Source organism: Rhea americana, unplaced genomic scaffold (genome assembly GCF_003343005.1).
Source record: "Rhea americana isolate MKP2758 unplaced genomic scaffold, rheAme1 scaffold_37, whole genome shotgun sequence".
NCBI lineage: Eukaryota > Metazoa > Chordata > Aves > Rheiformes > Rheidae > Rhea > Rhea americana.
This window is the reverse complement of record NW_028186501.1, coordinates 5217078-5239996: the sequence shown is the minus strand read 5'-3', so window position 1 is coordinate 5239996 and position 22919 is coordinate 5217078. Positions and strand designations below refer to the sequence as shown.

The 22919-nt window shown below is 43.0% G+C and overlaps 1 protein-coding gene across 1 annotated transcript; it reads right to left on the bottom strand.

Moving 5' to 3' along the window:
* Positions 1–308: 308 nt before the first annotated feature.
* Positions 309–22704, bottom strand: MYOT (myotilin). The gene is made up of 15 exons (XM_085312653.1): positions 22694–22704; positions 21316–21378; positions 20646–20787; positions 20108–20131; positions 19486–19605; positions 18823–19078; positions 11436–12038; positions 9213–9363; positions 6730–6831; positions 4641–4690; positions 3938–4070; positions 2619–2826; positions 1992–2157; positions 1330–1463; positions 309–907 (listed from the first exon to the last, which is right to left on the bottom strand). Exons 2-15 carry the CDS (start codon positions 21376–21378, stop codon positions 735–737), a joined length of 2325 nt encoding a protein of 774 aa, XP_085168779.1. The 5' UTR covers positions 22694–22704; the 3' UTR covers positions 309–734.
* Positions 22705–22919: the final 215 nt, after the last annotated feature.

Genomic DNA, 22919 nt, shown 5'->3' with positions numbered 1-22919 from the left:
CTTCGGCGCAACAGGTTGCTGGGGGCCACAGGCAGGTCCGTGACTAAAGGAGTGAAGGGAGAACCTTCACCTTCGTATCAAACAGTGCAGCCTCRCGCCACGTGCAAGGGGGTAGAGGAAAAAACATTGACTTTTTTAGTTTTAAGGGAGTGTCAGCATCTAGTTTATGCTTCTCTAGMTAGCCGAAAAGGGGAGGGGAACGARGCAGACCTAGCAGGGTGAGAATCCAACTTTTCCAGCTGCCAGCAGATGCTAAAACCAGCTACTAATTTGAACAAAATAAGGAGTGACCACAGCCTGTGTTGGATACTTAAAATTTTATTTGTCTTTGACAAATTCTCATAAAAACACTCTAATCTATTTGGTTTATAGTATTCAGGCAGCACAGAGTTCTGATATTATCAAGAGTGATATTAGAGAAGCAGTACAAACCAATCATCTACTTTAGCATGTAATCAAGCACAGGTGTAACTAAAACCACCTACACTTGTAAAAACTAATTGCCCTGCTTTCTTGGGCTGTATGGTTAAAATATAATACTCAGTAAATGGTTACATTCACCACCCCATATAAATAAAATCTAACGTGGTAAAATTGGAACAGCAGAATGTGCAAGAGTCAGAGTAAAAATATATAGATAGGTATTTTGCTAGTTAGAGCAATCACCATTTAACTGCATCTATATTTTAAGTGTCTCTTATAGGTGCAAGTGAATTTTCTTTCTTCATTTCCAGTTAAAGTTCATCACTTTCATACAGTCCAGACTGCTCAGCCAAACGTTGAAACTCTCCTTCTGGTGAGAAAGCTTGTTTCACATCCAGCCCTCTACCATTGAGCGCCAAATACTTGCTGAAAGTTGGTCGAACCCGTAACTGCTTAGGGGCAGGAACTGGCTTTTTTGCATGCGCTAGAAGAGAGAGAAAAGCCTCTTTCAGTGTTTTCCCAGGCACCCGTGATATAGTAACCCAATTGCTTTTTATCCGCAATGTAAAACAGCAAACCCTTAGAACAAATTTAACAGATAAGCCCATATCCCAGGCACTGGAAGCTGATGGGAAAGACCATCATTCATCCTACTTCTTGGTATCAAGCAAACTATAMTCTTCAAATAGTGCAGACAGCAGATGCAGACAGACAACATACAAAGGACGCGTTACACAGTATCTGGGCACTACACAAATGGAGTATCTTTTTGTCTATGTCAGTATCTCAGGAAAGAAATCCACCCAGGAGTTAGCTTTACAAGGCGAATCTTGAGGGTCTGTTCTGAATACAGAGGCAAGTGGCTGCTCAAGTTGTAGTCTGATGGTACTGTGATGTGGTACTTACTTGCAACCTCCAGTCTGGCATGGCATGTGGCCACACCTGCTCCATTAACAGCAGATACTGTATACCARCCAGCGTCTTGCTTGTTTGCATTATGAATCAGGAGGCAAATCCTTCCAGTATTGTCATGCAACAAGCTGCAAAATTAAAGGGTTTATGTGTAAATGCTTGGAGGGGGAAGGACAGAAGACAAAGACACTGAAGTTAGAGAGGCAGCCTATATGCTGAGGAGTTGAGAAAGCCCTAGAACAAATTTTGCAGGGCGCTGCAAATTGTTTAGGCATCAACACTGCACTGCTGTGTTGTGAGAATACCACTCAGTCACACTGTGGTAGTGTTCAGGTGGCATCGAGGCCCTCTCATAGCCTACGCTGCCTCAAAGCACAATGAATACATTGCAGGTTTTAGTCCTTGCTTCCCCATGAGCACTGTGACTGCTGCTAGTCTTCAGAGTGACATCTGGTCACAGTTTTTTCTTTCTGTGCTCTCAGATGGGACTCTGAGCATTGCATCTGTCCAACACATGGGCTTGTTTATCACGTGTAGTAAATGAGAGGCGTATCTAGCTGGAGGCTGCTGCTTTTAGAAACCCGCTCATTCAGATTTGACTTAAACATTGGTTATCGTTTTCTAACACGTCAATGGCCAACTCATTAGTAGGATACCTTATTCGGTCTGTATTATATTGTACCATTTCATTGTTTCTTTTCCAGTAAATCCGAGGTGTTGGGATAGCAGAGATCTGGCATTCGAGTCTGGCTGTATCTCCTTCAAAAACTTTTTTGCTTTGTGGTTTGAAGATGAAAGTTGGAGGAGTATGATGTTCTTTTGCTAAATTGAAGAGGAAAGATGAACAGGAGTTATAGTAAGTATTGAATGTCAATAGCAGGCTTTGTTTATAAGCTTTTAGAAGGCTAAATTCAGGAGGGTGCATGTCTCAAAGTAACTTTGTAGCCTATTGGCAGTTCCTGTGAGCAGGAGGATACAGCTGGCACAAACTCCACTTTAGCAAGAGTGTTGATCAACATCTCCCATCAATACTGTGATATTTGAGCAACTCCCTAATTCTGGACAGGATGCCTAGATATCCCAATATAAGTGCTTTGAAAAAATACAGAGTCCCAAAACTATGTATTAAAATAGTCTTGGAAAAGGTAAAACATTTGTTATAATTTGAGCCTGAATATAGAGATCCRACTGTGCTTCCCAATTGTTTTAATGTCCCGAACACAGAGAAAGGCATTAGACTACAGACACTTTCCATGGCTTGCCGGTTGATTATTAGTGCTTACCAATTACTTCCACTTTTACTGTGAAAGAAGCTTCCCCTGCACGGTTGACAGCCACACATTCATATGTCCCTGCATCAGATGATTTGACTGCTTCAAAAATAAATGAGTGGAATCCTTTTTCTGACACAATCATTTTATGGAACTGATCTTGATGAACCATCCTTCCATTCAGATACCACATCACATCTGGAGTTGGCAGCCCACTAACCTGTAAAGGAGAGGAAAGAAGTGAAGAGTTAACAAGCCTTAACATAACATGAAGCCTTCAGTGCTATAGGGAATCTGAAGCATTTGATGATCGAATCACACCCCAACTGCAGAAATTTGCAGTCTTGCCTAGTTTTTAAATATTTATGTGATGCTGTGCAAAGAGGAAGGCTCATGGAGTGCTCCAGACAAGCCAGAGAGATGAGCTTTAGCTACAAGACAGTGCATGCTGTTCTTGCAGACCTCTGGCATTCCCATCCTGCTGGCTAGTTTTGAATTAATCTCTCAGAGCTAACATTATCAGCAGTAAAAATCATCACCGTCCATTTTGTTTTGATAATGTGTAAATAAACTGAATGCTGTAGACATTCGTATTGTCAATACATTCAGAAGTTAGGCAGCTTGCAGCAAAATGACTAAAGATTGTGCCAAAGGCAGGCAAGTATTTGTATGAAAAAAAGGGCTTGGAAGTCACCTCAAATGTGACTAGGAACAAAGCAAACCACAGTCATTTCCAGCAAACAGCCTTTGCAATAAAGTTGCATGTGTGCAAGACCTAGGTTCTGTCTTTTACCCTAAAATTGGTACAGTTGTCCTGCAGTTTTCAGGCCATTCAGGTGTTTCGTTTGCAACTGGGGCATTTCCTTACAAGGTTGTCTGCTGCAGCAAGAGCAGACCTACAGCCTCAGAGGACTCAAAGGCAGCAGTCCTCAGCAGGCCTCACGGGACATGTGGCTCCATTCCACTGCAGTCAGTGGGAGCCTCAGCGCAAAGCACAAAGCCATCTGCCTAAATGCTTTGCTGAAGCAGGGCCTTGATACTCATTCTTCCCAATGAAGAATGTCTTTTGTGGTGGTACCTATTAACCACTACTTAGCTTTAAGAGTATGGACTCTTATGCATCCAATCCCACTTAATATTTTCCAAGGGAAAAATGTTGAGAAATTAATCTGCTTTCTGTTGGTTCACATGGCCTAGAGAAACCCTGCGCTGGCTACTGTTAGGCTGTTAGTGCTCTGACTTATTAAAATGCATATGCACTGCAGCACAGAGACCTGTATGCTGCACACACCACAAAGTAAGTGGGACTGAAAGTGAAAGACTGGCATTACTTTGAAGTCGAGTCTGCAGAATCGCCCCTCCTCAATAATTACATCTTCAGGCACTTGTGTAAAACGTGGCTGAAAAAATTTTTCCTGGATTGCGTCATGTCCACGTTCATCTCCTCTTGATGATGGTCTGCTCCTGAAAAGCACACAGTACCAGCTGCATTAGTTGTGCAAAAGTTTTACCATAGCACAAGTCACATTGAAATACTAATTGCAGCCAGAATACCTCAGCAGTCCTAAGCATCCAGCAGTACAATTCTGTTTTGTTTTCAGCTATTAGGTTAGGCATGAATTTTGATCAACCGTTTATATTGCTTAAGTTATTTGATTCAACATAGGTACATCACATATAAAAATYGATTTTTATTCTCACAAATTCCTTGGGATATTAGGCTAATGTAAGCTGTGTTTCATCATGGTCTAAGGTCTGTAGTTACTCTTTGCATTGTTAGAACGTGCTTTCAGCAGAGGTACATTATCTAGAATAGCTAGAGCATTTGCCCTGGGTATATGGAGTCTTTACAACTTTAACATTATGCTTAGAACTGACTGGATTAAAATCAGTCATCATGAACCACACACAAATGGTAGCATTTTAGCTGAAAAGTCAGTAATTCATTTTAGAAAAATGAATAAAAAACTAATACTGTCTGGAAACATTTAAATAAAGCCTTCAAGAGCAGCTCAGTGCAAGTTTATGCATTACCTTACGTGTGTTGTAGGAACCTGCAACCTGATGTTTTCTGCATTCTGGTGCTTGGAAAGAGAAAGAGGAAAGATGAGTTAGCTTACAGAGAAAGATTAAGTATAAACTGAATGGAAAACCATTTTAAGTGCTGCTTAAAAGCAAACTGAATGCTTCAGAAGCCATTGGGACAAGGTGTGAAGACATTTGCATTGGGAGCTAATATGCTTGGTTTTCACCCTAGATTTTTGGCCAGTAATGAGTACTATTAATAGCATGGGACAGCTTCTCATCACTCTGCACAGGTGATAGGTGCAGTAGTTGCCTTTGGCACAYAAGGCTTTTGGCAAACCAGTAACCTTTGTTAGAGGGGAATAGTTTTACTGGCTGTATCTAAAATGAGAGCTAAGTACGGAGTGTCCTTCCCTACAGCAGGAATAGAAGTGGAATCACTGGCAAGAACACTGTATTGTGCCCACTTAAATATGGTACCAGGAGCAATGAACACATGTTGAGCTGGAAAATAGTTTTCTTCCTAGATCACAATCCCAGCTAAGCTTACTGAGAACTCCACAATGACATGAGTAGATCTTCTGAAGTACCCAGGTTGAACCCTGCTAGGAACTTGGATGTTTGGAGAGTACCAGTAGAGTTTATTACCAGGGACTCATTTTAGCAGTGGAATCAGAGGGAGGAAATGCTGCATGGAAATTTCTAGGGTAATTACATTAAGCCATTATGATGCTTGGTTCTGTGCTCTGTAGCCCAGACCTGTGGAACACTTAAGCCTGGGTTTAAACTTCAAGCACAGAAGCAGTCTTCAATTCATGTTTTGCTAGACTGAGCTCAAAGTGGAGTTTCAAAGGCAATTGCTTGTATCTGCTGGTTAACACAAGTATTGTGTAATTGCTTCTTTGCCTTGTAAAACAATGCTGTAGGGATGAAGTTGCTGATGGTAATTCTAGTGCTCTGTTATACAGACTGACTGTACAGTAAGTGACTGAGGAATGAGAAGGCTGAATGAGTCACTGGCAGTAATATTTTAGAATAAGACTGAACAATGCAAATAAGATCTCCTAAACATAAGCCAGTCTCTCCTTCCACTCTTTATGGAGTATTGCACGTCCCTGAAAAGGTGTCAGTCATCCTGTTTTGGCTGAACATTTCCTTGTTCTCTGGGAAAGATGAGGACTCCCTTGCTCTCTGACATCTATAGTGTTCCCTGCTTGCCTGCTATTGACATCAGGCCAGTGGTGGGGGGAAACAGTTTCGTTACAACTTAGACTATGCTTTCCTCCCTTGCTGTGATCTTAAGCATGTCTTGCATTGAAGAGAGCTTTGCTAACTGCATTTTGAAAGGTGTATGACAGCCTGCTGGTTCCCTCTACATGCATGCAGCAGGAGGGATGTTTTCTTTGGTAACACAGATATCCAGCGCCATATCGCAGATGTATTTCTATTAACTTTGACCAAAGAAGCGCCAAAGAAAGCTTTTAACTGGTCTGTTCTGAATAACCAATGAATGATGCAAGTCCCTAATTAAAATGTTATTCAACATGCCAGTACTAATATATCCTTGGCTATCAGCATATGGGTTGCTAAAATAAATGCTTTGTCTTCCCTTAACGATTGCAGTCTCCTGGAAAGGATAAAACCCAACCAAACCCACTACAAGGTCCTGCCCTCTTATGGTCAGTCACTTACTCCAAACAGTGACAGGTGTAAATCCTGCTGTCCTGGCCAACTGTGAGCTCAGGCTGCTGGAGAGCGTGTACCTGTGTCCCTCGCTGTGCTCCTCCCTGCCTGTCGCAGGCAGGGTGTAATGTGCTGTGTAGCAGCTGTTGTAATTCCTGCTTGGAGAGGTCATTCCTACAGATCAGTCCCAGTAAGGGGATGCAAATACTGCTACCACTATACCGAGTGCATAAACTTCCCCCTAGAAACCCTCCAAATCCAGCTCTACGGAGCTCTGCTAGTGCAGGCTGTCCCCTTCCCGTTCCTCTTCCGCACTGGCACCAAAGAAACCCCACCTTGCCTCCCCACCGCAGCATCAACCGCTCGCAATGCAATTGCCAGGTAATCACTGCTCTAGGGACAGGTTCCCGTTTACCTGTGCATTCTGCGCACTTTCTTCACTCTGTGCTTCAAACACAGATGCAGCATTTTCTGGTCCAAGTAGCCTGCGAGCCATTCTTTCTTCATAAGTTAACCGCTTAAAGCAGAGAGGAAGTCTAGTTAGAAGTCCATTTACTATTTCAGTTCATCTTGTAAGAGCACATTAATATGCCCCAAATTCAGGGTATTGTCATTGAAAGCAGCAGCTGAATAGAAACCCCACGTCTGTTCCAGAGGGTTTGCTGTCCGTGACGCCTACTGGAGTCAGCCTCAATATATACACCGCTGCAATGCATAAAAGATTAAACTGTCTGTTCATCAAAGCCTTTCTAATGCCATCTGTGGCCTTCCACGCCTCCTCTTTCTGCACTAGGATTATTTATGGATAACTGATGGCATCATCTCAGAAGCCAGAGTAAGTCAGGGTACCTTTCTGTTAGCCCTCAGAAAGCTCTCCAAGTCATTCAGCTGTGGATTTACTTCAGAAACTAGAGGCTTGATGGGTGCTAATGTCCCCTTCTCCCCCAAAAAGGCAAGAGCCACACCACAGGTAAATGCAGCCAGCTGGGAATGTATAGTGTGCTGGGGAGAAGGAGAAATGAGGAATGGCAGCCTGTATCTGTGAAAGCACAAGCGAAGTCCATGCCAGCCCTACAGCTCCTCTCTTAAATGCTGTGTGTTGCCTTGAGAAGACGTAGGAATATGTTTCAGTTATGTAACGATCAGGTTCTTATTGTATGGATGCAGYGCATGGGGATAAATATGAGGAGAGTTAAATTTAAATTCTGTTACTTTAGAAGAGATTGAGCATGTTGATCCTGTGAGCACCAAGAGACCTGAAACTTTGCTTCCTACAAGTTTATCTTGGGTTTGTGAAGTGAGGACAAGCTCCAGTTGAATTTTCCTGAGTCTGGGACATATATGCCGTTGCTCCTTGATAGATAAAGGCCTGGGAAGTCTTGTGGGACTTCTCTTTAGAAGAGAGCAAGAGACTTTTTTGCAAAACCTGTGGGAACTTAATATCCCTGAGATCATTACTGCTGTATCGAGTGGTGCTGAGATTGGCYGGCAAATTCAGACGTTGCTGGAGGACAGGGGAAGGGGACACAGAATGGTGATTGCATAAGCCTTATTTTTAGCCTGGCTTCGTATGGGAAGGAAAGCTGGCTTGCAGTGGCAAGCTTTGTTAAAGCAGATAGGACATTCCGGTTAGGGACACACTAACTCAGATTTGACATAGTATTTTGTTTTCCTTCAATATGTGAAATTATATAGCCACAAGCCTGTTTCTACTGAAGGTATCTGCAAAGTTGCTTTCTACTTCAGTGGCAAGAGGGATGAACCTGTAAACACTGAGCTTTTACTGGTCTGTCTCCAATCAGCAGGATGGTTTCTGCATTAGGGACCTGCTTTCTCTAGCCACGGATGAGACCTTCTTATGGCAGACAGCCTTTAAAGTAGAAACTCATGTGTTTTCCTTGATTTGTTTTTGTTTGTATAGAGAGAAATACAAGAGTTTTACTGCATATGGTGATGCCAGAATGGGTTTCCAACTATTGGTGCTTATCCAAGTTTGTAAGTACTCAGGGGTGCTTTATCAACCTTTAGCACTGTAAGTCAGAGAGAAAGCATATCTGGAGAACCCTGAGGCAGTCATCTTGGGGTTTTAATTTGTCTGTGGATGTGATATTCAGCAAGATACCCAGCAGAGAGTTCGAGTTTGTTCCCCTCTCTAAATACTTACTTTTTTCCAGGTGTACAGATTCCTTAATCCACACCCTAGCTTTATTAATTTGACTGCATAATTTCAAGAACAGCTTCAACAGTGTGTGCTGGCCAAGAGGGTAGGATAAGAAGGAAAGGCAATAGCAGCCCAGCCATCCTGCTGCGTCAGATTGCTTTCAGGAGTCAGTGCAACCCTTACTGAAGTCTCAAAAGATGCAGACATTCAGCTGCCACAGTAGCTGCCTACAGACAGATTTACAGCTACGCATTCAGGACAGCTTTCATCATGTCCTAACAATATGCTGCTCCTTTACTGGGAAGGAGCCTCATGGCTGAGCTGGGCTCAGAACCTGCCCCAGCAGTACAGGCATTTGCATTCTAATAGCAAAAATAACTATGAACAGGGATGCTGGGAACTGAAGTAGCTGGATTTAAATCCTTCAGAAACCACGCCTAGGTCAAAAATGGAATTGCTGCTGGAAGAGTGTTTTTTTGTTTTGTTTTGTTYTTAAAAAACCCACACACTTTAATTAGATACAAATGGCTGAAAGAACCCTCACTGGGCCTTATCTCAGTACTAAGTAAGAGCATTTGGGCAATGGTCTGCCATCCACTTGCTCCAGTACTTTCTTTTGCTTCCTGCTCAGCTGGAAGGCTCCAGTCTCTGGAGCACTAGAGCCTAGTCCCTGAATCCCTGCATGCACTAACAAAAGTCAGAGCAAACCAATTCTTTAATCAGTGAGTTTTCCTTACCTGGTTACCATTCTGGAGAAGGTTGTCTTTGCATCGAAGTTTCCTTTCCAGGTCCTGAATGAGGGCCTCTTTTGTTCCTCGAAGCTCGTAGTCTGATGTCTTCTGCATAGACTTGATGCTGGCTTGTTTGTTATACATCGGTTTTGAGTAACTACTCATGCAAGAAGAGAAAACCAAGTTATTCTTGTAGGCCTCCTTGGCTGTTCACTACAGCTTCACAGAACATACACAAAAATGTGAACCTGTTACCTAGAGACTGTGATTCAGATGAACCTGTAAAGCATTTAGGAGATAGGTAGGCCAGATGTTATAACCGGGGATCAAAAAACTAAGGGGAAGCATCGTGGTCTAACCCAGTCATTGATGGTTCTCCCACAACACTGTCACAGTAGCCTGCTGTGGGCAGCATCTCTAAATCTTGCTGTGGCCCCACTACTGGGTCTCACGTGTGCACTAAGGCTAGCAGTGTTTTGAAGGAGCCACTGACTCCATTAAGTCCTGCGAGTTTGTCAGGGAGCAAGTTCTCCCTCAAAAACTGCATTTCTCTGCAATTCAATTGTTAAAAATGCCTTGGGTGCTGCAAAACCACAGCAGGTTCACAAATTAGTTAATTAGGTGTGAACAAATTGTTTATAGTTTTTTCCTTCTACGCACCAGAAGTTACTTGATACAGCATTTGTGTTCAGATGTTAAAGCCTACCTGAGCTAGGCTGGGTCTTTATGCTGCATACCCCCCGTATATCTTAATTCTGTAATCCATAATCAAGGGACACAATGAAGTCTTGACTGTGGTAACAAGTTAAGTGATGTAGACTTGATTCTGAAAGCTGTTAGGGAAAGAGGAACATCCCTCGAAACAGATTGTGAAAGTCTACCAGAGGTCACAGCGCTCTGCTGACAATATTTAACCTAATCCTTTAAATGCAGTCAGGCCTTGTACACTGTGGTTGTATCAGGCAGTTATTTCTGTCCTAAATCTTCTTCCTTCTGTAGCATGGGAGTTTGTTCTGCTGATGAGAATAGGGCGGAAGCACTATAATGCTGGTATGTATCCTCAGCACTGGTTGGACTTAAAACTTGCTCCCGGCCAACAAGTTAAGTGTCACATTCCTGTTTGCCCGTTTGTAAAATAATTAGAAAAATCCTTGACTCACAGGATGTTGCATTTAGTTATTCAGAGAGGCTTATGTGAAAGGCATAGTGAGGCACCAAAGCCCTTTGCTATGAAAACAAACAGCCCTACATATGTTACACACACAAAACCCGGTGGGTACTCCAGATGCATACCTAACCCATATATACTGTCCTGCCTTATTAGCAGTACTTTTAAGAAACATAACTCTATCACAGCTAGCCCACTTAGTATTACATTCAGATTTCTTGAATACAAAATGACATTTAAGCCAAAGTTTATATCCAAGTCAGCAGGAAACACCCCTACCCTCATCACCTTTCTAGTATCTCCAGTTGAATGTTCCCTGCCCTGATTTTCCCCCAGGACCTCCAGCTAACATTGGCAGGAATAGAAGGTGGTAAGAAGGMAAGACCCAGCTCCCTTTGGGATCTCACTGACCTTGAGAGGTATTTGGATTGTAGCCCAAACACAAAATGATATAATACATATCCAGGAAAGAATTTGGTCTTTGATGTRAAGGGATAAAAAATTTCAAGCGACTGCCTTCTTGTTAGCAACTGTGATTAATGAAAACTCTGTTGTAAATAAGTTGAGGCCTATTGTGATGTGGAGCTTGGAAATACTGCTGAGACTTGCTAGGAATCTTAATGGTGCTTATATTGGGTAAAAAATATTTTCCACATATAAGCCATGTTTGCTGACAGAAATTCATTTGAGATGGATGCCCATCTTCTGCTCTAGATACCCTTTACACAAGCAGTTTTCATCAAATCAAGTTGAACTGCTCATGGCAACCCAAGGAGATGCACAGCAGCCAGWTACACAGATGCTGTGTAGTTTAATTTCCAATTTATAGTCCTCTGTTCCACACAGACACCAAGCGAGCATTCAGCCTCCTAAACTCATTCATTTTATTCATGCAAAGTCCTGCCTTGGACTTCAGAAGTCAAAGGGAATTGTGCCATTGGCCTCAGCAAAGCCAGCATTCCCCTGGACGTTTGGATTTGGGTTGGTCAGTGCACAGGAGAGGCCAAGTCAGCCAAAACTAGTTCAAAGCAAGGGGAAGTTAGAAGCCTGTAGGTACTTACTGAGGATCCATAGGAGAAGGAGCTTGGCTGTTATATTCAGGCTGCGAGGGTAACACTGAGCACAGGAATGCTGCAGGGGGTTGGTTAGGCATGGATATAAGCCGGTGCCCAGATGATGAGCTAGCAGGAGACTGCGCAGATGCAGGTGTGACGGGATATGTGGATTCCTTGGGGGCACTACAGGAAGGCGAGGAGAGCGTGATTGAAGAGCTCAGCGATGAAGAGGAAGAAAATTTCTGCCCACTAGGGTTACGAGGTTGTATTAGGATGGAGGACTGTTTGATTGGTCTGCTTGACTCTGTAGAAGCTGCGGGTCCTGGAGGCTGCTGTTGCCCTTGACACATATTCTTAGCCTGGATAAAGTGTTTTGGCCGTTCGTAGTTAAACATGGTTGGTTGGTACATAGAGGAAACAGATGGGAAATTACAGACACTCATAGGAGAGGTTTCACGACTGTCCTGGGTTTTTGTTGGTGACAACTGGCTTTGGATAGGTGGCTGGTAAATATTAGATGGTAGGCTACAAAAGCTTTCCTGGCTGGGCTCCTGGATAGAGTGGAACCCTTGCCTTGCAGAATAGAGGCTGTCTTGGTGTGGATTTTCCCTTAAGGAAGACAATACAGATAAAATAAATTGTATGGCACAATTTGAATTGCAAAAATACTATTTTGTGAGCAGTCATTATCAGTCCAAAGAGCATGAAGTTCAGACAATTAAGCCTTAAGCTTAAAATAAAGAGTTTCAGGATTGATTAGAAGAATTGGTTAGAACTATTCCAGAACTGTGTGAATATTTCTCATTACAGTAATAAGTCATGCACTCTATCGCACCCAGCTGCAGTATTCTCCAATGCTATCTTATCTAGAAGAGCCCAGTAAATTCTACAAGAAATAGCAGTTGGTTTATTGTGACAACCCATCGCCTGTCAATGTCTACAGACAATCTTAGATAGTAGAGCTAAGCCAGGTAGTTTGCCATATACCATCCTAATTAAAGGTCTTTGGAGCCTCCAGTTTTGTACCCTCTCAAAATACTAAATGTACTATTATGTGCAGAACTCACTATTTTTGCCAGGAAATTCACTACACTAGGGAAGCATGAAACATGTTCTATTTTCTTAAACCTCAAGCTAAATATTTGAAACCAAGTATCTCAATTTCTTCTGTAATAGTTTTTGAATTCAGAGCTTTTTTCATATCCAATTGAGATTAGGAGTTGGAATGCCAAGGACCGTGCTTCTCCATTTGAAGTGATTTGTTATTATAGCTAGTAATAGCCAGAATGATACAGCTGCGGGATGAAATAGTGCGAGCAGAGCTGCTTGGAGGGACTGCATGTATTTTGCAGGTCAGTGATATCCAAGTTGGGCTTCCCATCAGTTATGGAAGACRAAAGTTTGATTACAGAGATCTGAGTAGGTTTGTTAAAAACTGACAAACAACTTCAGCTCTGGCATAAATAAATAGCCCTCTGCCAAAATAAGTGAAAAGCTACTAATATAAATGAGAATATRAATCTACCCAGTTACATGTGCTGGAAAAAATTGTAATCTTGTCCCACTGAGATCAGCTGTTTCGCTGCTATATATACCCAGTATATTGTATTCCTTTCATCGGARAGCCCAAAGGAGGGTTCCAGGAGGTCATAAATTCCCTTGGGGGATCAGCTGAAGGCATTGCTCTTGTTTTAAAGATTCAAAGCTTTCATTTCCTAAAGGTATTTATCAGTATTAGCTAAAAATTAAATGTAAGTAAGCAAAGTTTTCTAGTAAAAACTCCCTAACTTTCTCTTTGTTATGCTCTGGAATTTGAAGCCAGCTCAAATTTTTGGAGCATGTCCAAACTATTTCTCATTCACTGCTGCAGAAAACTGCTTGAATATTGTTTTTATACCTTTTTTTATATCCCTGACTATATACAGATTCATTCATTTTTTCTACAGCCTACATAGGAAAAGCCATCCCTTACTTTGTTTTCTAGAAAACTGCAGTTAACCAAGATACCAGATAAACCCGCTGCCCCACATCACACAGATTCACTCATCACAGCAAGGGATCACTTACATTTTCCTCAAGCCATCCCACCTTGACTTAGGAAAAAAAAAGCCCTAGATTTCTGACTTTGTAAGATAAAAAGCATATACAATAGTAGAAACACTTAAAAAACAAACAAATCACCAATTTTCTTCTTTGTCTTCTATGCTACATTTAACAGCACAGTACCTTAAAGGTACATTTTCAGCTCAGCATTATCCAGTGCATTGCAATGCCAGCTTGCTAGCTAGATATGAAATAAAAAGTAACATAAAAACAAAAATCCCAAAGCACCTTACCTACAGCCTAGAAGTTGTCACCTGGGCTTTAACTTGTATTTTGGGAAGAGGCCGTCATTCAGTGACACAGACTGTCATAGTAGCCCTCTGCGTAGCATTATAAGACCAGAGGCTTTAACATGCTGCCAGCTAATGACAGCCGCTGGACCTGCCTGCCTGTCCTCCTACCTACACCAGTGTCAGAATAAGAGTCTCCACCACTCCCCACTCTCCCACTGCTACTTCATTTAAAGGCCAGAGCCTCTTTTTTTTCACAGGTGCCCATGGTCAGCAGATCAGGTAGCTCCGGAGATATAAATCCTGCTCCTCCCATAGTCTTCCAGCTGCAAGAGCTGAGGAGGAGCAGAGCCCTATCAGGGTGCACCACAGGCTCTGGAGGTGTAGCTGGACCTTCCTGGTGGGGAGCAAGGCTGGGACAGGTGCCTGGTGTTGGGCCATGCTGGCTGGCTGTGGCAAGAGACCTCATATCATCCCAGCTGCAGAAAGGATGATAGTTTGGTGGCTTCAGGGGTTTCTGATGCCCCTGGCCTCAACCCAGGGGGTTTATAGCTCACCAGTGTGGTTTATTTGGGACTATTTAATATGCAGTCTGCAGGTGAGGATTTGTTTTCTGAGATCATGCAATTTTGGCCCATTCCCTTGCCCACTTTGGGTTTGAGGCTGAAGCCCTTAGAGGGCAAGGAGACCTGGCCTGCTATCGCTGATGGGGTGCTTGCTGCCTTCCTGGCTGGGCCGAGCAGTGGCGATGTCCTGGCACGGTGAGGACCCAGCACTGCCAAGGTGGGTAGTGACTGCCAGCCCCCAAGATGGGGTAGTGGCTTCTGAGGCCACAGCTCCAGCCACCCCTGGCCCTGAGCGCTAGGCATGGTTCTCACCACCCCTGGCCACCTCTCTGTCAGGAACAGCACTGAAGGCCTGTTGCACATGCTGAAATGCACTGTTGGCTAACTCCTCTGTTAAGCATCTTGGGAAATTCCGTCTTTCTTCATTCACCATAACTGGCTGTAGCTAACTGCATCTGCAGTGAGAAAATTTAGACTTGCTTTCAAGGCTATGTGCTTAAAGGCAACAGGCATGTGAAAGTGAGATATAAATGTCATTTAAATAATTAATCAGCAACACACTTAAGCCTTCATCCTGCAGCCATCTCTGTTGGTACCCTTGGCCAGGTTGCCCTGCTCCTGCGTTTTACTGTATTACTGTAATGTGCACAATCAAAATCAGTGGCGTTACTCATGGGGGTAAAATTAAACAGGCATGTAAAYGTTTGAAGCACCGGAGTCAAAAATGGAATAACACATGCAAAAGACTGTACTTGATAGTAAAATATTATTATACCTACTTACTTGGATGAAAAGATCTAGCTATGCTGTTCTTCCCAGGGGGTGAAAAGATAGTGTTGGCTTAAGTGATTTGTAGCCCTTTTATTAAAGACTTAAGGACTTAATTTATGTCTGAATTGATCATTATACTGTTTTAAGTGTCTTAATTGTACTTTGTAGTCTCTTGCATAACATGCATACCATTGCTTAAAAMCCCCCCAGCCCTGTGAGTACAGCAGCTCTGACCATGTGGGGCCTTTAGGATTCTTCTCTTCCTTGACTGTATTAAGTCTATCTGCACAGCTGTCTTTAATAGTTAATCTACATTTAATGCTTGCATTTAAACATCAGCCCAGTGTTTGTGAACTAATTCTACATAGCAGGCCTTAACTGAATGCTAATTTATTTAATTCCTTGCAGTGGAGGCTGGAGGAGGGGAGGAAGCCTGACCTTAGCTTTCTGGAGGGGTTGTTTGTTGTTCTTTAAGCAGAAAATGCTGCAATAATTCACAAGGAGTGTTGCATGCTAAATGAAAAATAAGTGAGGGTAACTGTAGCAGGCTGCTTTGTGCTGCAGGAGGCTGTGAGCACACTAAAGGTCAGGTTCTGTGCTGGGCTCATGGGCTTCCCATGGACTTTAATGAAGGTGCAGCAGGCTTGCKGCAGAGCTGAAGGTGGCTGCAAGGTATCAGTTTAAGGACAGCTTTGTATGTTTAAAAGGCTGGACACAACTCGGACTATGCGTGTGAAAGGCAAGGAATGGGAAAATGTGATCCGAAAGGTAGGAAAAAAATTGGAAGAGCTAGAAGCTCAGTTGATAGAGGTGGAAGAATAAATCTCACAGCTTGTGTTAGGGTAACTTAACAGTGCTCTGGCCAGCACTGTGAAGTGTTAGAGCGTAGCTTTTCTGTAATGCTTCAGTCTCCTTTCTGTGAGTGATGCATCTGATCAGGTTCTCCTCTTTGCCTGAATCATATAGCAACAAATGGCTAGAAAAGGCTAAAGAATCTTTTATTTATTTCTTAAATAATCTTAAATCTGTCTAAAAAGATCTGGCRGTAAACTTAGTGCCTGAAGCCTCCCCTTTTGCCTGGATTAAGTTACTTTAATAAAAGTTAATAATCAGCATAGAGTCTAGCATGGGCTGCTTTTTCTGCCCCCCCCCCCCTTTTTTTTTTTTAAGGTAGAAGGAAATAGTAAGCTGCAGGTATAAKGGGCTCAAAAAGGAATATCTGCAAATGGCAGTCTTCTAGAATTGCATTTTGTAGCTTTTGTAGAGTGACCATTGCTAAGCAATAATTTGGAGAAGTATGAGTACAAGGACTTCATTCACTTTATAGTTGTTCCCAGTAATAGCTTTGTTCTATCATTGTGTTCTTTGCTGGTTATTTCTTTTTGTCTCAGTAGTAGGGTTTCAGGTACATGGGCTACRTGATCAGAGTTATGGGATTAAATGTGTTTAATAAGACAATTACTGTACAGCTCACCAGTGGAGATCTGACCTTGCAAATACTGGCATGCCCTTTTCTTAATTTGAATTAACAGCAGCATTTACAGTGTTAAGTCCCATTCATAATGATATTTCAAAGCACATGATAACAAGGTTGTGGTTTTTAAGAATACCTAAATGCTCAGAGGTGGATATTTCTAGAAACTTTAATAATTTTCTCTCTTTACCTTGAGGCCTATAAATACCTTCCAAAATCTGGTTCAGCATCACTGTCAATCAAAAGCACTCTATGCTAGTTAACATTTTTGTATAGACCTGATTTTTAGAAGCTATTACATAGCTCATTATATGCCTTCATGTAGGATATCAGATACTGCATATCAAACCAACCAGAACTTTAAAAATAAACACCGAAACACATCTCTGATACTACTGCAGCAATAAACTCAGCAGCAAGTATCTGCAAGAAAGAAGCCTCCTTGCATGTTGCTTTGCAGAAAGGCTGAAGTGCAGGCTTGTTGTGGCCTCCGATAGATCTGGAGAGAGGATGGAAAAAACAGTCCTCTTCTACAAATACAGCTAGAAAATGCATCCTACTGTCTCTATTCCTTCYGGGAGGTAATTATACCAGAGACTGTATAACAAACTTTTGTTTCTGGTCACCAGAAAGTTAAGAGCCTGCCTTGTTTGAAATAGGCCACGTGTGAAGACAACAAGCAACACGGTGCTGATTTGCGCTAGGTACTTGCCTGCAAATTCAGCTAGATCTCTACTGCGGTAGCTGAGCATGAGTTTACTTGAATACAGTGCGGTATTCGCACGCTGGGCTTGGGATATTTGAAGATGACAGTACGTGTGCAGCTTCGTCGCGGGTTACAAGCAAGCCCACTGCAGCTCTACGGGACTGCCATGTCCTTTGGTCCGTACCAGTCATGTTTATGGCCAGGAGTCAACAAGCTAGCTTCAACCAGGGCTTTGACTCTGCAGTGGGCTCTGTGTAGGGTCCTGGCTGCTCTTCCTGGCACAGGCCTTCCTGGATTTCGTGGAAGGGCTTGGAGCTAAACTGACAGCCTCCTTGGAGAGATCTGAAGCRTATGGAAGTAAACTCTGTTTTCAGTCAACTCTTCAATAAAAGTCTCCTGTGCAYAGAGAAATCCTCGTTGAAATATGACCTCTCATGTGCTGAATTTAGAGGAGGATGTTCAGAATTGTTAAAATAACTGGTTTAATGAAAGTGGCTGAGCAYGTCTAAAAAAAAAAAAATCTATAACACATGGACCACTTTCTGTCCCAGGCAACCATTTACCGAGGACAACATTATATTGTAATAGTATCGCTGTAATGTGCCACTGGCATCCAGCTTAGCGAGGATCTGCACGTCTGCCTTACAGCTTTTCCTGTCACAAAAAGTATGGGAGAAATATGGCGCTGGGCTTGAATCCCCCAGGGCCCCTTCACTGCCACTGTCTGCGATCTTCATCGTGCCAATAAACTCCTGAAAAACACTGCAAAACTCTGGGGTGCAATTGCTAAGAAAGCATGTGAACTATGACTTGTTTTATTTCTCTGGTATAATTAAACTAGCTAAATAGCAATGCAGTAAGTAAATAGCTGCTTGAGAGTTACATTGGGGGCAGAAATTGGATTGAGTCCTATTGTGAGAGGTGATACTGTATTCTTAAGGAAAATTGCCATCTGCTGAACAGGGCCCTACCATGCCAAGAGACACCTCTCATGGTGTCTGGTGGGATCACYCGTTCCGTGCTTTTCCTCCACAGGGTGCTTTACAGGTGCAATCTAAATGTGCCACACTTTCAGGATCCTGAGTTTTATTGCTGTTTCATAGAATAGGAAACTGAAATATGAGGTGATGTGATTCAGGCAAAGCTATGGAGGAAGTCGGTGGCAACAGAACTGTGACTTGAATTTTCCCGGATGTTGTGTTGTCTTGTGCTCCACTGTGGAGTTGGAGGGTTTCYGGTGGCTGACTATTTGTGGCTGCGCTTTTAAAGCTACTTACAGATAGGTGCTTCTGAAAACACCGCTAGGCACTTACCTGAGCCTTTAGATAGCTGCTTTGTCAGATCRAGCCTGTGCTGTTCTGTAGCTAGGCTGGTGTCACAAGTTCCTGTGACATTTAGGCAAACAGCTCAGGCTGATGCACATGGGTGTTTGCATCAGGTATGGGGCACAGGAACTTTGTGGTTGTGTCCCTGGGGTTGCTGGAAGGCTCATCCTCTATTATTTAAAGCCACCCTTGAGTTGTGATTTTCCCCTTTGCCTTACCGCAGAGGTGAAGCCTGAGGTGAGTTCTCATAAACGCCAGGAAAATCTTCGGTTTCGGTCTCAGAGTTTGTCTGGCTGAAGTTAGTGGATCCTGCTCGCTGGCCTAACCCTGGGGTCTCTGGCTGGGTGCCGTAGGGTGGCTGGTCAGTCATGTCTCGCTCCATGTTGGCAGTCTGGTTCCTTCTAGGGAAGGTGAGCTTCTTCATGGTGGCTGGCACCGGCGCAGCACCCGGGAAGCTTTCCAGCTCTTTTGCTCCTGGGAAGGGGATTGTGCACAAATCAGTCATTTCATTTTTGCAGCAGGCTTTGAGCACAAGCCAGGCAAGTTGTGTGTTGTGATGAACAAGGTGTCCATCCCGACAGCGTGTTGGGCTAAGCTGCAGGGTGAAGGGGCAAAGCTCAGGGAGGAGAGCCTTTGTGCGAGGGAACGACAGCCTCACCTCATTGCCCTACGTTGATCGGAAGCAGAAATGCAGAACAGCTTGCGTTCAGCCTTGAGAAATGCCCAAGCGGATTGTGTTTTGGGGGTATKTCTCTTTGGCTGAGCCTGCGCAAGTGCTGGGGCCTGGTTTTTGTTTGGTAAATACCTGCGACTCTGCCAGATGCTGAGTAGCAGCAGAGGCTCCTGAGCCCAGTTGTTCAGCTCAAGAACTTTATGCTTACCTGGGGAGACAGAGAGACGCGCAGTAGATGCCACTGATCCAAATTCATTTTCAGCAATGCATTTAAATATCCCAGAGTCTTCTGGAAAAGCTTCTGTAATAACCAGTGTGCAGACTTCCTCTGAAATGACAAATTGAGGCATGTTGTTGTACTGTAAGGCCTGAACGTTAGCAGGTAGGACCTGGTCCTTGCAGACGGGATTGTTGGTTAGTGATGGGGCTTGGTGGCAAGAAGCGGTGTAAACAGCATAGGAAGTCAAGGGATTTGGAAGGAGCAAAGATGAAGGAAGGATCTTTCTGTCTGTCACTTAAAGGAAAAAAAAAAACAACAAAAAAAACCCAGCCCACAGGTTAGTATATGTTTCCAGTGTCTCTTAACGCACGGGATACTCTTTGGCTGAATGTAAAAGGATGCCTTTCTGACTGTGTGGCTAAATAAACCGGAGCCTTTCAGGAGCTTGGGTCAAAACCAAGTGCCTGAAAGCTATCAGTCTGACACTGAACATGGTATCTTCTGGCTATCCTTTCWGCATTATTGTTTTATTTTGGATTAGATGAGGGGAAAAAGCTAAGCTTGGGGCAAACTGAGGGGATGTCTAACAAAAGAAGTATGAGGTACTTACCAGGAACTGCTGATGAGCAAGCCTCTGCTCAAAATAAGAGAAAAAATAATTAAATGTTTGTAAATGCGAAAATAGAAGAAAGACCTGCAGCCCTCACTCACTCTCCCACCTCRGCTGATTACAAGAAGACCACCTCTGTGTCCATCAATAGAAATACCGACCAGCTAGGGGAAGTTCAGATTTGACTGAAACTCGATGGCACAAACTCCTCTCYACTGAGGCCATATAGAAGATGGCTAAATTGGTCAGTAGTTATGGTATATTGTGACAGTGCCTTCCTGGCTCAGTAGTGCCTTCACCAGTAACTAACGCCCTTGCAGTCCTGTTCCCATGGTGCCTGCTCTGTTCATGCATCCCCAGAGAAGGAAAGGAYAGGCTCTATACAGCAGTCTGTAACAGCACATCATTTGATACTTTTAAACCAAATCCTGTCTCTACGAACATATACTGTCCTCTAATTTATATAGTGGTTCTTGTTCCTATCTCCTTACTATCCCAATAAAATTAATGTGCATTAGAGAGGCATAGCAATACCTACTTTTCCGCAGTATTCGGAAATCTGCAGAATCTATTATTGGGTCATATTCTCTGTACCAGTGAACCTGTAAGGTTGGCGTGGTGCGAATGCGACATTCAAATACCACTAATTGACCCTTTGTAGCTCTGATGTTTTGTAGACCCTGGAGGAGGAAAAAATGGTGTAAAATGGCTGATAGTAATTGCTTAAGTGGGGAAACACTTAGGCAATCAAATGCCCTTTCAGTGAACAAGGTGATGTCATGACTATTTTATTTTACTTAAAATAATTGATTTGATTCTAGATATGTTTGGAGTTTTTTCCACCTGTAGACCAATGCTCATTTAAAGACTTTAGCTTACTCATGTATTCAAATCAAAATGAAAGAGCAGGAAAAACATCTAATTCTAGAGGATGATATATAATAAAGGAGGCTACAGTGAAAGATTCCACTTCAGCCTTCTTTGCAGCAAATAAATGAGATGAATTCATGTGAGTGGTTCTGTTTGTCAGKATCATTTACCGATTAAGATACTAGTTTGATAGCATTGCTAATGAATTGTGTTTTTTTATGGAATGTAAATGAACCACCCCCAGGGGTTTTCTAAAGGAAGAATAAAACTCAAAGTCTAATGCTAGGGGTTGAAGTTGCAGAAAAAGCCATGTCTTTCAGCCAACCTTTGTTCTTTACCTTTGTAAACACAGGTGTGGTTCCATAGGAAGACCCTGTCTGCCTCGTAGAGGGACTCTGCATCTATATAGCAAAGAAAAGTGATTTTATAGCTTGCATTTCACATATGCAGAAACCCAGCTGTGTTGCTGGCACTTCACTTTGAAACAGAGGAAGCTGCTAAAATGTTTTTTATGTTGTTCGTGCACCAGCCTATCATATACCCTGAGGAAAGTCTCCGTTCACGTGCTCCAAGAGAAAATGCCTTACTGGATTGTGAACAACAAATTAGTGGAAAGAAGAGCTGATAACCTGTAAGTGTTGCTAGTTATGTAGGGCATAAAAGCCAATTCACTGCCCACATCTTGTAGTTTTGCTGTACAGCTCAATGTTGCCTTCCAGTAGTTGTCGTCTTCTACAGAGATTTCTGCCTGGTTTAGTTGGTCCCAGGTCTAGCTCTTCTTGGCTTGTGTGATGCATGTGTTACTACAGTGAGGCTGAATGTAGAGAAATGAGAAGGAACTTCAGTGGTCTGTCCTGATATTCTTAAAGCTTAACTAATGTAGAGATTAGAGTAAGGTCTCTGATTAATTGAGAATGGCAGTCTTAAGGCTATCAAATCTTTGCAGCGCAAGATGCGTTCTTGCTCTKTGGTGAAGTGTTGATATCCATTCTCACCCATCTCATTTAGCTTTGGGACCACCTGTCTTGCATGGAAAAGTGCAGCTGAAGTGCCTGGGTTTGTTTTGCTGTGGTCGTGGTCTTTTCCATAATCTGTCTCTTCTCCAAAATAGCCCAAGTTATCAGCTCTTTCCCTCCCAGCCTGAGTTAATATGGAAATCTGTTCCTAGATAGTTTGAGTTCCCCAGCTCTTGACCAAGTAACTGTTCAAAAACAACTGTCTATCTGAAGTGAATCTTTGGAGGAGGTTGGCAAATGGCTACATTGTGTGGCAGCTACTCAATGATTTCTAGTCTTATCCCCCTGCTCCCTCAATTCTCTTAGCAATTCAGGCTGGAAAATGTTCCAAGCCAGAAAGCCATGTTCCAGGAGGGAGAGTCCAAATCTTGATATTCGTGATGATTCTTGCTTCTTTGTGGCTTGCTGAAGATGTGCTCAAGCTGATCCTTATAAAATATTTCTAAAATACTATAAATAATAATTTAAAAAACATGTAACCTACTCTTTGAGGGTCAATAGATAACGGCTGAATTAAAGTGGTGTAACTCTGGTGGGCTGAGCGGCTGCTAGGGACTTCATTGGCTGAGGAACCAATGGTCAGCAAAACACTGGTGGCTTTCCGCTTTTTCCTGGTGTGGGGGGAAAAATAAACATGGCAGGATGGAGACAGAGACTTTAGCAGGCTGAATGTACTTGACCCAACAGTGTTTGCACTTACTGTGACATTCCTCTGGCCCTGCCAGGATGCTGAGACTTGCAGGGAGGCCAAGCCTTCAGATTTTCCCTATGAACCTGGGGAGACAAACATAAATCAGTATGTTTTCCTTACGACGTGGCAAAGGCTATGTTTTGTGAACTGAGAACATGCTGACTGGAGAGCAAATAGTACATGCAAAAGAGAATAGTAGTATCCATAGTAGTTGTGAGTAGGTTCAAGCCATCCT